The sequence below is a fragment of the Carica papaya genome, chromosome 3 (genome assembly GCF_054855325.1).
Source record: "Carica papaya isolate Zhongbai chromosome 3, ASM5485532v1, whole genome shotgun sequence".
Classification (NCBI taxonomy): domain Eukaryota; kingdom Viridiplantae; phylum Streptophyta; class Magnoliopsida; order Brassicales; family Caricaceae; genus Carica; species Carica papaya.
In genome coordinates, this window is record NC_142311.1 from 32,042,357 (window position 1) to 32,059,670 (window position 17,314).

The 17,314-nt window shown below is 35.0% G+C and overlaps 2 protein-coding genes across 4 annotated transcripts; both read left to right on the top strand.

Moving 5' to 3' along the window:
- Nucleotides 1-6,053: 6,053 nt before the first annotated feature.
- On the top strand, nt 6,054-7,197 carry LOC110819867 (protein SRC2-like). The gene has a single exon (XM_022049189.2). The coding sequence runs from the start codon at nt 6,160-6,162 to the stop codon at nt 6,994-6,996; it is 837 nt and encodes a 278-aa protein (XP_021904881.2). The 5' UTR covers nt 6,054-6,159; the 3' UTR covers nt 6,997-7,197.
- Nucleotides 7,198-8,836: 1,639 nt separating this feature from the next.
- On the top strand, nt 8,837-11,432 carry LOC110820000 (RNA binding protein). Of its 3 annotated transcripts, none has more exons than XM_022049362.2 (2): nt 8,837-9,113; nt 10,511-11,432. In XM_022049362.2, exon 2 carries the CDS (start codon nt 10,567-10,569, stop codon nt 11,128-11,130), a length of 564 nt encoding a protein of 187 aa, XP_021905054.1. In that variant the 5' UTR covers nt 8,837-9,113; nt 10,511-10,566; the 3' UTR covers nt 11,131-11,432. The 3 variants fall into 3 exon arrangements, with proteins under 3 accessions (XP_021905054.1, XP_021905051.1, XP_021905053.1); XM_022049359.2 differs by having other exon boundaries at nt 10,544-11,432; XM_022049361.2 differs by having other exon boundaries at nt 10,552-11,432.
- The last annotated feature ends 5,882 nt before the right edge of the window (nt 11,433-17,314 follow it).

Sequence of the window (17,314 nt, forward strand, 5' to 3'; positions counted from 1 at the left end):
ACCTACTAAATTTATAGGTTTTAACTATTATAAAACCTTATAAATTACTAGTTCAAGTTCTTTCACCAAGTGTTAGTCCCATAATTTCTTTAAAAATAATAGTTCGTATGATAAAGAATGTTAAGACCAGTACTAATGTTACTCATCAGTATTTTTTAGAAAATTCAAAGGATGCGATAAGGAAAGAACAATTGCCTCATTTAGACTCATGAATATCATTCCATCCTCTTGTACAGGCCTTAGCTAGACCTCTATATTATTGAGTCTCAATGCCTTAATAAATAAATCTTCTCCCTCCATTTTTGTTTGTCTGAAACCAGAATGTAAAAAGCTAGTTTAGAAATATACATTGCATTAGCTTAGATTTAGCATTTTGTAAATTGTGAGCCTGAATGGACTAAAGGTGACTTATGTCTTGTGTGAGCCTCAACTATCAGCATTGAACCAACCTTGATTTGCTCATGTAATTTTTAATTAGGATTGACAGTCTTTACAGTTCTTTACTAAAATTTATGAGCCTTCAAATTCTCAAGTAAAATATCATTTCGTTCAAAAGATTTTGAATATGGGTTAAGACATGTAAAAACCCTCGGAGCTACTTGGTGATTTCATTTTAACACTTGAGGTGAAGGAAATGAATTATTTTAGAGAAAGTAATCTATATTTTTAAGTATTTTGTCTAATATAATGAACTTATTAGGCCTTATTTATTTGGATTTTAATGATAAATCTTTCACTTAAACTAATAAACTAGTCGACTTAGTTAACAAAAGAGCTTACCTTGATTGAGGATTTATAACGACCTAGAAGTAAAAAATAAATAAATTATAAATTGAATGTGAAAGCGAAATAATAGCATTAGGGTTTACATTCATTACACAATAATTCAGAATACCCAATAGAGTTACGAGAATGACCCTTATACAAGAACAACGAAAAATTAGAGAAATAAATGGAAAGTAAACAATTGAACATTCTATTCGCAACCATCTTATGGATCGGGATCTAGATCTTGGTTCTCTTGATCTGAAATGATTAATGAAAGAGTGAGCTACACTACCCAACTAAGAATGTCACACTACTCACCGATACATAAATGAAGGTTGGTAAAAATCATAAAAATAATTAATGAAGCTCTTAATTCAAGTAAATTTATTTATCATAAATAAAATCATTTATTGTACACTTAGCATAGCGAAATTTTCAAAATTCACCTATAGAGTCAATAACACAACAATATCATAATATCATTTTCAATTAATCTAAACAATAATTTTCCTTTTTAACTAGCCTACTGGTATCTATGGGGGTCCATAAGGAGGTCTCCACTACGCGTGAACCCTTATTCAACATTGTCAATTAACCGGTCGTCCTCATACTCCGTCCGGTATGAGTGCCAAAAATATCATCCCTCAATACCCCGTTCGGCATGAGGGTGAGACGGGTCGTCCCCATACCCTATCCGGCATGAGGGTGAGACATGTCGCCATGCTGGAATTCCGCAATTGGTCAAAAAAAAAAAATTTAACACCGATTTTAGATTTTTTAGGAGTATTTCTAGGTACTTGAAGTGTGTTTTAATATCCAAAAAAAAATTCAGGAAACCTGGGGACCACTCATAGGCGCAGTGGAAAGTTTAGTATTTCGGACACTAATTCGAGTAAAAATCCCTCACTTTAGTCCCTGTTATAGAATTGAAATCTAATTATAAATAATACGTTATTTGATGCAATTTAAAAAATTTTGATAATTAATTACATGTTACTAATGGAGTCAAAAACGGTTATTTATTACTGTTTGTCATATTTTAACTTATTTATTGATTTTACAGTTTTAAATGCATAATAATATATTGGAGTTGGTAAGATGATTCAGTTATATTTACTTTATGCATGTATTACTTATTTTGCGTGATTTACAATTAAATTGTGAACTTAAAAAATAAATGTAAATAGAAAATTGTTTGATTAAGTGAATGAATGAATGGTAGCCTTACTGGATACCTTGAGAGATGGTGGACAGATTGGGTACATAGGGAACCCTACCGTAAAACGTTTTCTCATACCGAACGGGGTATTAAGGATTAATATTTTGGCGCTCATACCAGACAGGGTATGAGGACGACCGGTTTCACTCTCATATCGGACGAGGGTATTGAGGGATGATATTTGTAACAGCTCCGGTAATTCATAATGGAATTTGTTTTATAAATATCAAATGCGGAAGCGAAGTCAAAATTTGAATAACATCCCTTACACCGAAAGCAAAAACGCGTTCACAAAATATAAAAGATTAAACTACCTAAAGGAGAAACTTGAAAGTAAAAACTACGAATGTGACTATTGAGTCCTTAGGCGTCCCCTTCGTCGTCCTCCTGCGGAAGCGGCTCGGGAACGATGTCCTCTTGATCTGAAATGATTAAATAAGGAATGAGCTACACTAGCCCAGTAAAGACATCACGATATCTCACCGTCACGGAGGTAAAGGTGGGTAGAAAACACAAAAAGACCAATGGAGCATAATTTACAACAAATCCTTTTATCGATAATAAAACCTTTACCATTTACTTACCTCGGTGAAATTCATAAAACAATATATGAAAGCAATAACATCATCATCATCATGAAAACATATATATGAACTGTATAACATAATACCTATCACACTTTTCGTAATTCAATCGTTAACAACATATTTTCCTAATTCACCAGCCCACTAGTATCCATGGGGATCTATAGGGGTCCCGCTACCCGTTAATCCTTAACACTTGAAATCATATTCCAGGGCCGTCCCCATACCCCGTTCGGTATGGGCGCCAAACCATAGACCTCATTACCCCGTCCAGTATGAGGATGAAACGGGTCGTCTCCATATCCCGTCCGGTATGGGCGCCAAAACAATAAACCTCATTACCCCGTCCGGTATGAGGGTGAAACGGGCCGTCCCCATACCCCGTCCGGTATGGGCGCCAAAACACATAAGATCTCCATACCCCGTCCGGTATGGGAGACCACAATCCCGGTAGGGTTCCCTACGGACCCGGTCCGTCCACCATCTCCCAGGATATCTAGTCAGGCTGAACATATTATACAATTTTCATTCACATAATCTTTCATTCTCCTTTTCCCTCAGTCAGCATTATCAATCACATACAAACAAGCAAAACGATAATTTATGCCAAACAGACAACATATAGCATCAATATCCCGGTGATTCAATCCATAATCAATAAAACAGTAAAATATGCACACGAAACTATAAAATGAAAACATCGAACCTCATGCTGCATTTAAAACTGTAAAACAGGCCAAATAACAGTTAACCGACAAACACACTAGACTCGGGCTCCATTAGCGACCTTAAGCAATTTCACACATTCGTTGATTCATGAAATACCGTTTTATCATTTATTGAACTTTAAAACCGTGATAGGAAATAGGGTGAGGGGTCCTTACTCGTTTCGGGGTCCGAACACGGCTTCATAGTGCTCTTGCAGGCTGTCCCTAATTTTCCCTGAATTTTCCTTGGGGAACTGAAACGCACTACTGGTACCTGCACGTGTTCCAAAAAAAACCCAAATTAGGCCCAGGGCCTCTTTCGGCCCAAATCGCAACTCCGGCATGGCGGCTCCGCCGTGCTCCGGCGACGGCGCCGCCGCTGGCGGCGGCGAGTCGCCTCGGGTTGGCTGTTTTCGGCCACACTCGCATCGGTCCCTATGAGAAAACAACCCTAGGGCCCTCGGGGGGCCAAAAAATCACAGAAAAACGGGGCTTACCGGCGGCGGCGCTCTCGGGTGCGGCGGCTCTCCGGCGAGGTTCGTGTTTTGGTGATTCGGCTCCGGTCAACCTGTAGAGAAAAGAATGGTGATCACGGTGATATAAAAATTGCATCAAACGGAGGCCGGGAAGGGCCTCATCGGAGGCAAAAACCGAGAAGGGGCGCGGCGGCGCCGCTGGGCTTCGGCCGTGTATTCCGGCCGTTTGGCCGGGATTTTGGCTCCGATTTGGCCACAGGAGGAATCAGCGTGGAAAAACGAGTCGGAGGTACGAAATTTACCTCGATCGGCGGTCGGAAGTTCCTCCGGTGTGGCGGCGGGTGGCGGCGGCCGGCTTCTGGTTCGTCTTCTCCGGCGAGCGGCAGGCGGCTAGGGTTTGTGGTCTGGTGTGGGGGTTCTATTTATAACCCCTTGCCCTTTGATCTCAGCCATCCATTTTGATTTAATCTGGACCGTCCGTTTTTTATTAAATCTGGGCTGTCCGTGCGATTAAATCTGGGCCGTCCGATCGTCCGCTTGATCTGGGCCGTCCGATCGCGCCCACGCGGATCGCCAACGTGGCCCTTTTTGGAACGACGTAGTATTGCCACGTGGCAGGTCCTGGTTGGCCGAGACTGCTGACCGGGCCTGCTGACGTGGCTGCTGAAGTGGCTTTTTTTTTTTCTCCTCCTTTCCGGGTGCTACAATATTTTTGGTGCTCATACTGGATGGGGTATGGAGACAACCCGTTTCACCCTAATACCGGACAGAATATTGAGAAAGTGATATTTTTGACGCTCATACCGGATGGGATATGGGGACGACTGGCTAGTTGACAATGTTGAATAAGAATTCACGCGTAGATGAGACATCCCTATGGACCCCAATGAATACCAGTAGGTAGATAAAAAGAAAAAATTGTTGTTTTGGCTAATTGAAAATGAAATTATGATATTATTTGTGTTATTGCTTCTATAAGTCATTTTTTAAAACTTCGCTGCAGTAAGTATGTAATAAATAATTTTATTTATAATAAATAAATTTACCTAAATTAAGAGTTCTATTAGTTGTTTTTATGATTTTTACCAACATTCATTTCTGTATCGGTGAGTAGTGTGACATTCTTACTGAGTTAGTGTATCTCATTCTTTCATTAACCATTTTAGATCGAGAGGATCAAGATACAGATATCGATCCACAAGATGGTTGCGAATAGGATGCCCAGTTGTTTACTTTCTATTTATTTCTTTAATTTTTCATTTATTTTTTTAGAAGGATCATTCGCATAACTCTATTGGGTATTCTAAATTATTGTGTAAAAAATGTGAACTCTAACTTTATTATTTCGTTTATGCATTCAACTTATAATTTATTTATTTTTTTAAATTTCAAAATGTTACATTAATTATGGGTATTACAGGATTAGCTTACCTCTCATCAAGAACTAAATTAACTCCTAAATAATTTATAAGTATGTAAACCATATATGGGAATCAACATGTTAATTTAGCTTTAAAAAAAAAAAAAGTAATAATGATTTGTTTGACTTTCAAATGCTTCGAATTAAAATTAGGATAAAATTTTAAAAAATACAAAAGATTTAAAGTTGTATTTTATTATTTTTAACACGTTTCAATCCGATTAGATTCTAAATAATAAATTAGCCTAAATTACTTTTACTATTTTCTTTTATTTTGTGAGAAATCTTATGATGATAGTTTCCTTAACGAGAGTGAGCAGCCTGGTTCCGCGTGTGCATGCATTGACTGACTTTGGAATGGAGGCAAAGACATCAAATCACACCCAATAATATATATCTGTGTGTGTATATTCCAAAAACTTTTAATTATCTAAACCATTGGAGAAAATCACTCTATTAAATTAATATTTAATTAATATTAATATATTTTTATTTACTGAAAAATTATCTTTTAATTAGAATATTAATTAGATAAATTAAATTTTAAAATTAATTTATTAGATAAATACTATTGTAATAATCTACTAAAAATAGTAAAACAGTATTGTGACAGTTATATTAATATATTTTACTCTTAAAATTAATTTTAATTAAAATTTAATTTAACATTAAAAAATATGCCTCTATTTTTGAGCGCAAGACTAGACCATTCCAGTTTCCAAATACGAATAACAACAACGAGCATAGAAGATTCCCAAATTAATGCTGGACATTTTCACGCGGTTCCGACGCGCGTGAGTTATTATTAACCATGGTTAAAACCTTAACCCAACACGATTCTCTCATCGGATCCGTTTCTTATATAACCCCCCCCCCCCATTGACTCGCTTTCGTCTTCCCCAAATTCAATCGACAAAAATTTCACAACTGCGGCTTTCGACATTACTTACCAATTCCCTCTTTTTCGTCTGATTCCTCATCAGTTATGGCGTACAGAACCCTAGAAATCATCGTCGGCGCGGCGAAGGATCTCAAAGACGTCAACCTTATTTCTAAAATGGATGTTTTCGCCGTCGTTAAAATCTCCGGCCAATCCAAGAAGGAGAAGGCTAAAACCCCCGTCCACAAGGATTCTGGCCCTAATCCAACCTGGAATTTCCCCGTAAAGTTCACAATCGACGATTCTCTTGCTCAACAAAACCGGTTAACCCTCGTCTTTGAGTTCAAAAACGAAGGTACCTTCAGCGATAAGGATATCGGCGAAGTCAGCGTTCCCGTCAAGGAGCTTCTGGATTCTTCCTCTAAAGGAGACGTCGGCGCCACCATGAAAACTGTAACTTATCAGGTCAGAACACCTTCGGGCAAACCTAAAGGTATGCTTACTTTTTCGTATAAGTTTGGGGATTTGGTCGCTCATGCGGCGGAGAAAAAGGTTGATCATGAGCCGGTAACCGCTTATCCAGCCGTTGGATCCAGTTCCGCGCCTTACGCTGGACACGCCGGAGCTTACCCACCTCCGCCAGCGGGATACGGCTACCCACCGCCACAACAATACGGTGGGTATCCTCCGCAACAACCGCCTCCTGGATACGGGTACCCACCACCTCATCCGGGTTATGGGTACCCGCCACAACCCGGGTATGGATATCCACCGGTGCAGCAGCCACCAAAGAAGAACAGTAAATTCGGGATGGGATTGGGAGCTGGGCTACTAGGAGGGGCTCTGGGTGGACTTCTGATTGGAGATATGGTTTCCGACGCGGCGTCGTACGATGCCGGTTACGACGCCGGGTTTGACGATGCAGGTGGCTTTGATTTTTAACTTTTTTTTTTGTGTTTTTTTTTTTTTTTTTCCTTGTATTGATGTGTTGGGTCTGCGTTCGGATTGTATTTAGACGATATTATCGATTGATCACGGCTGACTTTTTCTTCCCGTTGACCGTCTTTGTGTTTTTGGGGAAAGAAGAAGATATTATTGTAAGTTTGGATCTAAATTAATTTTATTTTTTTATTTTTATTGAAATTTAAGAGCATTACAGAATAATCATATACGTACGCACGAAGGAATTTATAATTTTTTATTAAGGAAATTTAATTATTTATTTTATTAGAATGGCTGAAGTGATAAAGTTGACGAAGGAAATATTTTTGTAGTTTTCTCAGCTGTGGCTCTAGTCGAACTTGGTAAATGGGTTTTGTGAAATTTAGTTTTGTGAAATTTAGTCTGGACCCATGGGACCGACTGAGGCCTGACCCAAACAAGTAGACCAGGTCTGGTTCGACTTTTGTGTCTTCTGGACTGGGTCAGTGGTTGGAAATTCTGGGTCTTAAAAATTGGCCAGACTTCATGGTGAATGTGGTGGTTAATCCATTTTGAGTAGCTGAGAGAGAGGAGTTTGAGGTTGTTCTTTTATTTTCGCATGTTTGTTCTCAATAACTTATTGAATAGGTCAATGTAATATTGCATGTATTTGGGTTTTTTTTTTTTTTTTTTTTTTTTTCTTTCTTTCAAATTATAAATTTCCAGCTTTGTTTTAGTGTTAAAGTTGTTAGGAGTGATAAACACATTGCGTGTCCGGTCACTTTCACTTTAGCTTATGAATTCTTATTTTTAAGGTTAAATTTTAAATTAACTTTTTTTCTTACTTTTGAAATTCTTCAAAGCTTTAGTAGATGAGACAAAACTACTTTTTTTAAAAAAAATATATATATCTATTTTTTAAAAAATATTTGTTTATTTAATATTTAACTATTTATAACGGTTATATCAATTTTACTATACTATTCAGTAATTTTTTTAAAATTTGGATATTAATAAAATTAATCTCGTAATTTTTTGTAATACAATATTTTAATAGATTTTACTTTGTTTTTCGTTTAGTTCTATTTTAATTTCATTTAAATTTATAAAATTTTAATAAAAATAAAGAGGTTTTATGTCTTATTATCGAGAATTTCGTTTAAAAAAAATACAATATTTAAATTTAAATAAATTTTTACATAAAACTTACTGTATTATGTGAGAAGAGAAGTATGAATTATTGGTATAAATTCTCAAATATTTTTGTGTTTCTCAATAAAAATGTGTTGTTTTTTTATATTTTTTTAGTTAAACATAAACTCTATTTGAGGAAAAAAAAACTATTTTTTGAAATTATTTTAAAAATTATATTATAATAAAAAGACTTTTATAACTAAATTATAAGAGTTTTTGTATTATAATAACTAAAATAATATTCAATGTAAGGATAAAAAATTAAAAGTTTATTCTAATAGACTATGTTCAAAATAAATGCAAGATTTGTATGTAATTCATTTATGGATTTGTACTAAATTGATGCCACATAAAATTATGCTTGAGATTAAAATAATTTGATTAAATTAATAAAATTTAAAATATATTATTACAAATTTATATTAAATTTTATGTCACTTTATTTTTCAATTAAGTTTAATTTTTATTATATTATAATTAATGTAATTAAGAATTTTTTTGTAAAATTTATTTCAGTAAATTATGAATTTAGTTTTTTAAAATATAATTTAATATATCTTAAATTAGGACGCAATATGTTACTATTTATTACGATTTTATTTGCAAATATAAGCTTTTTTTAAGTCTGTAGAATGTAAAATAAAATAAAAGTATTTAAATAACTGAATTGTGGAACCATAAACCTCGAGCTTAAAGCCCTAACCTGGCTAACTCCCTCTCGCCTCTCTCGCTTCTCGCCAGTCACCTGAAACCTCATACTATCCTCGCCGGCACGGCTGATCATCTTTCGTGTCTGCTTTTCACACCACTGCCGCTGTCCTTCTCTCGAAGACACCGTTGTTGACCTCCCGTTCGCAGCTCACAGCCTTCGTGCAGCATTTTCTCTCGGTTTCTTCTATCTCTTGGCAGCCTCTTTAACGTTCCGACTCGGTTATCTCAGCCCGGTAAGTGGTTCATGAGGTCTTTTAATCCTTATTTCTAAGTGCTTTTAGCCGTTGTTTCTGCGTTTTTAATTAATAGAGGTTGGAGCTTTTTTTTTTTGTTTTATGTATTGTGCTATTAGCTATTACCAAAGTATTAAAGAAAGAGATGAATTGATAATATACTCGAAAAGTATATGGTGATTTTTTGCTTTTGAAGTTGATTTAATTAGGGAATGTAGAGGGGATGAAGGAAGTTCGTTTTAGGATTGTGTATGATTTTGAGTCTGCAATGTTCGTAATCGATGAAATCCATGGATATGTTCATGGATTTTTAAGGGACATGTTCTGTCATCTTATCAAATATGTTCTGATGATAAAATTTAAAACTTCAATTGGAAATTCATCTTCTACACTTGGAGGTAAAATATGTTTAGCTTTTAATAGATTCGAAAACCCCAATGGTGTCACAAATCTATGATTTCGAAATTTAATTTTATAATAAATTACATTAAAAGAATAGTGGAAGAAGGCAGGATATCAAATCGTAAAGGACCAAGCTTCTGAATCCAGTCTGGTTAATGTTTTCTTCCATCTATTTTTGTTCTCCCTTTTCCCTCAAATTCCAGTACTCAAACAGTTTGGTTTGGTTTCAGAGTGAACACTAATAAAATATCCTCTTTCTTTTAAGTGAAGTGTAGCTATCCATAATTGCTTTCAGGAATTATGTTTTAGCACTAACAAATAACTATAGAAGTTTAGGTAATTAAGTTTGTGCAGAAGGTTTCTTATAAAGTCATTATTTTCTTTTCTTTTTTTGTTCAAGAAACTTTGGTTTTGGAGCGTTGTGGAGGATAAGGGATTTCCTCCTTTCGAAATCTATATTTATTTTTAATTATTATCTTTTGTTTGTTTCCTTGAAATTAATTTTCTAAGAAATTTCTTTGGAAGCATTTTGGGGCTCCAATAGCCATTTCAGAGAAGCATGTTACAGAAATTACCAACTTCTACTATGAACAAATTAATGCAACAAGTCTTATATTTTCCTTTCTTTACTTGTTGGGTGACAATGGGGGATAAGTACCTCTTTCTTGATCCAACTCTCTTGTAGTTCTGGTTGAGTTTGCACTTCTTCCTTTTCCTGTTGGTACTCTATGTGTTTGACTCTTGTTAGTGTCTTAGCATTGGAACTTACTAACTGCAGGGTTTTTGATGGACATGGTTTTTTGTTAAAATGATAACGTGTACATTCAGTGTGTTTATATATGTGTGAGAGAGTTATGTGCATGGTATAGGGATGGAATAGCTTCAAGTTTGTTGGTTCCTTATTGCTTTCCTGTATGCATGAGTTGATTTTAAGTTATCCTTAGTTCAATATATAGTAAGGTGCTTGAGGTACATCTTAGTTAATTGATGTTTAGGTGTTACTTGCAATAAAATACTCATTGAATCAGAACTTCAGTACTTCCATATCAATATGCGACCCCTTGACGAGAACGAGACGACTGCTGTGTTTGAGAAGCTCTTCAAGTTCACAGGCAACAACCTCAAGAACATTGTTGAGAACCCCTCCCATGAGGGGCCGGACCCAAACCCAGGCCGTTATTGTTTCAGGCTTCACAAGAGCAAGATCTACTATGTTAGTGAGTCACTGGTGAAGCGAGCCACCAACATAGCTAGACCCAATCTGGCTTCTATGGGTACCTGCATAGGCAAGTTCACTCACGGTGGCAACTTTCATTTGACTGTTCAATCCTTGAATCTTCTGGCTCCTAATGCCAAGCACAAAGTTTGGCTAAAGCCCACATCAGAAATGTCATTTTTATATGGTAATCATGTGTTGAAAGGTGGATTAGGGAGGATAACCGAGAGCATTATGCCTGGGGATGGGGTTGTGGTGTTCTCAATGGCAGATGTGCCTTTAGGGTTTGGGATTGCAGCTAAGAGCACGCAGGATTGCAGGAAATTGGATCCCAATGGGATTGTGGTGCTGCACCAGGCAGATATTGGAGAGTATTTAAGGATGGAGGATGAACTTTGAGGATTTTGGAAGTGTGTTTCTGGTTTTTGGTGAGCGTATGCACGTTAATGTAAGTCAGTTTTGTTTCAGATTGAGTAATTTTTGGATAAGTTATGAGCTTCTTCTGGTTCTTAGATATCGTATTGAAAAGAGTTGGTTCTTATAATATAGTTTTACTATAGGTGGGGTGGTAATTATTGTAAGCTTCTTTTACTTATTACCTGTGCTAATTATATCGAGCATATTCTTGAATAGAATTATTACTGACTGACTCACTTATGGAGTATGTTAACCTTGTTGATCTAAGCTTATATTTCAGTTTATCCTTGGCATCTGCTCATGTTTAGGAGAGGCTAGAGGCCAAATTTCCTTGTTTTTGCTAATATGTTGAATCTGGGCATGTCTTCCTGGGTATTGCAAAGAATATTCCGTCGATAGTAAACCACAGAAATAGAATTAGTCGATTTTGCAACTTTTGTTGCTGTTTCATTCTCAATTAAAATAATCTAAATTCTTAAATTGAGACTGGTAAAAGAGTAACCTTTATGTTTACCTTTTCTTTCTACCATACTATGATTTAGAGTTTAGATCTCTGTTATTTTAACACTTGCTGCTGCTTGCACGACTTTTTCATCATTTGGCATTCATCCAACTTTGTTTCCCATCTTCGATACAACCATGTTAAGATTAAGTCACTTGGTTGTCGTGGTTATTTACATAGAAAAGCTTTTGTATTGACATCTAGATGAACTTCCCTTCCACATTTATTTGAAGCTGAACCATTTTTTGATTTCCACCCAACTAAACAGGCAAAAGAGGATTCATCAAATATGCATGAACTCTAGTACCTCGGAAAGTCTGTGTGTTATCATTCGGGTGCTTGATTAGGTTCCTCGGACACCTTGATGATAGTTATTGTGGTTGTCTGCACTTATGAAAATAGTTGATGCTGATATGATTTATAAAGGTTTGCCTAACATGATGGTCGATATAGTTATATGCTATCTACATATAGCATTATGGGTCATGTATGAATAGATGAGGCTGATAATTAACTAAAATGATATAATTGAATTTGAAGAATTTTCAAATTCAACATAAAAGTGCATTCAAAGTTTATCAAATTGTAAGTTTATTTTGCCAATCTAATAAACCAAAGTATAAATTTCTAAATGAAGTACAGAATTTATTCTAAACATATAGCGTAAAAAAATAAAATCCTGCGCGTCCGGGGAATCGAAACCGGGTCAGCTCCGTGGGTGGGTACTATGATACCACTACCCCAGCTGCGCTCGTCCAAAATTGTAATGAACGTTTTTGCCAGTTAAATGGGCTTGGGCTTAATATCTCATTCCTTCTTAAAATTTTCTATTAGATTTACTTCTTCTTTTTTTGGGTTATTATAATATACATATATATATATATGTACACAATACATTCATTTCGATATGATGAAACTATAATGTATTGTTGTTAGAGCATGTTTGACGAATTCAAACAACATTTTGGGTGTTCTTTTACCTAAATCATAAAAAATGAAGAGATTTTTTTTTTTTTTTAAATTTCAAGACTAATCTTGTAGTGGATTTACTTTCAAATAAATGAGGTAAAGCATAAGAGAATTCAAGCTAATTATAAACTAATTAAAGTTTAAGGACTAATTTGTGCCTATTTATGTTTAATTCGTTTTCTCAAGTACATAATTTTAAATTTGTTTTTAATAAATTTAATCATAAACATAAAAACCAATTATATGTTTGGAACAAATAAATTATTTAATTCAAATACAAAATATAAAACTTTAAGTTTAAATAAAATTTAAGGCAATTGGTGTAATATATATTCTATATTACTAAAAGTATTAATAAATTAATCGTCAAATAATATATAGTCAATGCTCCAAATATAATATTATAGAATTATTGAACTAATGGTATTTAATAGAGATTATTATTATTATAATCAAATACTTTACCATCGATAGTATCCCAATATTATTTTATGTTATTTTATCAAAATACAAATTATTTATATTAAAAAATTATAAAAGAAACAAAAATGTATTATCAAAGCACCTATTTTATTTATTCACAACAATTTATAAGCTTTATAAGTTATATACCTCACCTATTTATAAATTAAAAAATCAACCAAACCAAATGATTTCTTATATGTATATGTATATATATATATATATATTAGTTTCTCTATTGTCTCTAATTCTCGACCATGCCCTAATATTTGGGAATTGACAATGATGATACCATCAAAAATGGTGAAAAAGTAATTTACCATTCAAACTTTCCATCAAATTTTCAAAACTAGTTAGGCATGATGTAGACCAAATACTCACACGAGGAGTAAAAAAAACATTGTTTTGGCCGGTGTGATTACTACATACATTCTTTATATTTTATTCACAACAAAATATTTGTATATCACAATTTATAAAACTAATTTTCCAATATAACTTCCCAAGTTATACATAAAGTAATTTAAGTATGGAATACAATTTCATACTTAACATAATCTAAGATTTTCAAGACTTTATGATTTATTTTTAGTAATTTAAATTTTTATGTTTTAAATATTACTTTGTACTTATTAATTAAAAGCTCACTCTCTATGAGAAAATTATTAATCTTATATACCTAGAATGTAAGAATGATTGTTCATTTCAATTATTTTTTCGCACTTATGAATTTGTTTTCACAAAATCAAAATTTTGAGCTATGACATTACATACATAAATATGTTATCATTATTTTTTTCTAAAAATTTAAATTAATATAAAATATTCAATTTGTTATATATACATCAATGTATCTTATAATTCACTTAATTTAATTAATAATGTAATATCCAGAATTAATTTTAAAATATTTAAAATTAATATATAAAATATAATTTTTAAATTTATAAATTTTTATTTAATATAAAATTAAGAAAAATAGGTGGATAATGAAATTAAAAATAATTTTGGAAAAAATGGGTGAAAATTTAGATTATACGAGTGTTTTTGAAAGAAAAATTAAAAACTGAGAGTCAAAATACAATTTGAAAAAAATGTGCCACTTAAAATTGCCCAATCAGCAGCCCCGATGAACCGGAGCAGACCGCGTGGCAAAGCACGCTGACGCGGTACCACGCGGGAGGCCACGCTGGCAATCCACATGCCCGCGATTGGACGGTCCAAATTTGTTCCCGCTCGTGTGGACGGTCCGGATCCGTTTCCTCTTCAGGCGCGATCAGACAGTCGCGATTAAATGCGATGAATGGTATAGATTTTTTCTTTCTTTAAATGCGATCGTACCGTCCAGATTAAATCACGATGAACGGTCCAGATTCACTTTCTATTTAAATGCGATCGGACGGTCTAGATCAAATGCGATAAACGGCCTAGATTAAAAGGGGATGGATATAAATACTTCACTTTATACCAAATCCTAACCCTAGTCGCCAATAACCCCCCTCCCCCGGCGCGCTGGAGAAGAAGAACCAGTCGTCGGGAAGGGAGCCAACCGCCAAAAAGTTCAAAATTTTTCCTAGTCGCTCGAAATTTAATTTTGAACACCTACATGGCCAAATCAGAGCAAAAGGACTGGTGGATGTGAGCCGAAAATCACGGGTAAAGCCTAGCGCCGCCGCCGCGAGAAAAATCAAAAACCGCCTCCAATGAGGCCCTTCTCGATTCCCGTTTCGTGCAATTTTTCCACTATTGTATTCACTATTTTGTTTTCCATAGGTTGACTTAAGAAAAATACCTAACCGCGAAGGTGAGCCGGCGGAGCCGCGACACCAAAAAATTTCGCCGCCGATAAGCTTCAGTTTTTCGACTTTTTTCGGCCAACCGAGACCCCTTAATATATTTTCTCACAGAGATGAGTACAAAATCGGCTGAAATCGACCGAAACTGGCCGAAAACAATATTAAATAACGGTTCTAACACCGATTTAGAATTTTTTTGTTATTTCTAGATACTTAAAGCGTGTTTTAATCCCAGAAAAAAAAATTAGAGAACCCAGGAACTGCCAATAGGCGCAACTGAAAACTCAGCGTTTCGAACATCGATTCGAGTAAGAATCCATTACTCTATTTTTTATTATGGAATTAAGTTTAATTATAAATAATGTAGTTTTTTGTACAATTTAGAAAATCTCGATAATTAATCATAGGTTACTAATGGAACTGGAACCAGTTACTATTCACTGTTGATCCTATTTGATTGATTTTACTGTTTCAAATGCATAATATTACACTAGAGTTGTTATGATGATTTAGTGGCATTTCTTTGATGCATTAATTGCTTATTCTGCGTGATTTATAGTTAAATTATGAAACTGAAAATTAAATATAAATGAGAAATTATTTGATTAAGTGAATGATTGAATGGTAGGCTTATTGGATATCTTATGAGATAGTGGACGAATTGGGTGCATAGGAAACTCTACTGTGAACATTGTCTCACACCGGATGGGGTATTGATGATTGGTATTTTGGCACTCATACCAGATGAGGTATGGGAACCACCCGTTTCACTCTCAAACCGAACGGGGTATTGAGGGATAACATTTTTTGTGCTCATACCAGATGGGGTATGGGGCCGACCAGTTACTTGAAAATATTAAATAACGGTTCACGCGTAGTGGTGACACCCCTATGGACCCCCATGGATACCAATAGGCAGATAAAAAGGAAAAATTGTTGTTCTGATCAATTGAATATGAGATTATAATATTGTTTGTGATATTACCTTTATAGGTCAGTTTTGAAATTTTCGTTACAATAAATGTACAATAAATGATTTTACTTATAATAAATGAATTTACTTAAATTAAGAGCTCCATTAGTTGATTTCATGATTTTTTACCAATCTTCATTTTTATATCGGTGAGTAGCGTGATATTCTTACCGGGCTAGTGTAACTAATTCTTTTATTAACAATTTCAGATCAAGAGTACCAATATCCATATTCAGATCCACAAGAGGGTTGCGAATAGGATGTTCAATTATTTGCTTTATTTATTTACTTTTTTGTTGTCCTTTAAAAAGGATTATTCCTATAGCACTATTGGGTATTCTGAATTATTGTGTAAGGAATGAAAATCATAACACTATTATTTTGCTTTCGCATTCAATTTATAATTTATTTATTTTCAAGTATCAGACTGTTATCGTTGGTATCAAAGCCGCATTCCTCAGAACTATTCCCTACACAAAGATTTAGAAACACCAAATACAAACTAACGTCCAACCTTTTCTTGTGAAAAATGAGTACAAAGACATAAGGAGATGAGGTCCCTTACTGAATAGGGTAGCCCAAGACGGGTTGCTTCGAGAGAATGTCGATCGGCTCGTCGAGATTTTTAAAGAGAATCATCTCTATCCAGTAGGCCAGAAAAGAGAGGAGGAAACTGTCTGACCCTCCACCACTTCCATAAAATGAGCCACTCCTACAATGAGAGGATCTAACGTTACGTCGATGCAACCTTGCTCCTCCGTCATATCATCCAACAACGTCATAATACAATTCAGAGCCCCCACCGTATCATTCGACACCGTTACAAAGCCACCCGGTCCCTCCCCAGCAACATCTGGCCCCTCTTCCACAGAACTCGGATTCACCCATGATGGACCTGATAGAGATTGACACTGAGGATCCTAATGTATTTTCAAGGATGAACTGGTTAGCAACGTATCACGCTACCGTGGATTGCTCCCACAAGAAAAATTGTATTTAAGCCTCCTAACGAAAAGTTATTTACAAGCCAATAAAAGTTTTGAATATTATTTCCTCATAGTAATTTCCTTATTACATAGCACTTTAACTCGATTGTTTTCTCTAACTAGGCAAACTTAAGAAAAAAGTTTACATACAAGAGATCCCAGTAGTCCGAGAATTCCTGAATATGTTTCCTGATAAACTTTCCAGACTACCAGTGGACAGGAAAGTTGAGTTCACCATAGACATTTAGCCTGACACGTAACCTATCTTAGTTTTTCCTTACTGCATAAGTCATGTGAAGATGGAAGAGTTGAGAAAATAGATCAAAAAATTACAGGATAGTTGATTCATTTGACATAGTGTGTCCCATTGGGGTGTTGAAGTCACATTTGCAATGAAGGGGGATGAGACGTTAAGGTTATGTTTGACTATAGAGGACTGAGTAGTATCACTGTCAAGACAAGTACTCCTTTCCCAGGA

Excerpts from the sequence above, each read along its gene's own strand:
- LOC110820000 (XM_022049362.2), top strand. The coding sequence starts at position 10,567 with ATGCGACCCCTTGACGAGAACGAGACGACTGCTGTGTTTGAGAAGCTC.
- LOC110819867 (XM_022049189.2), top strand. The coding sequence starts at position 6,160 with ATGGCGTACAGAACCCTAGAAATCATCGTCGGCGCGGCGAAGGATCTC.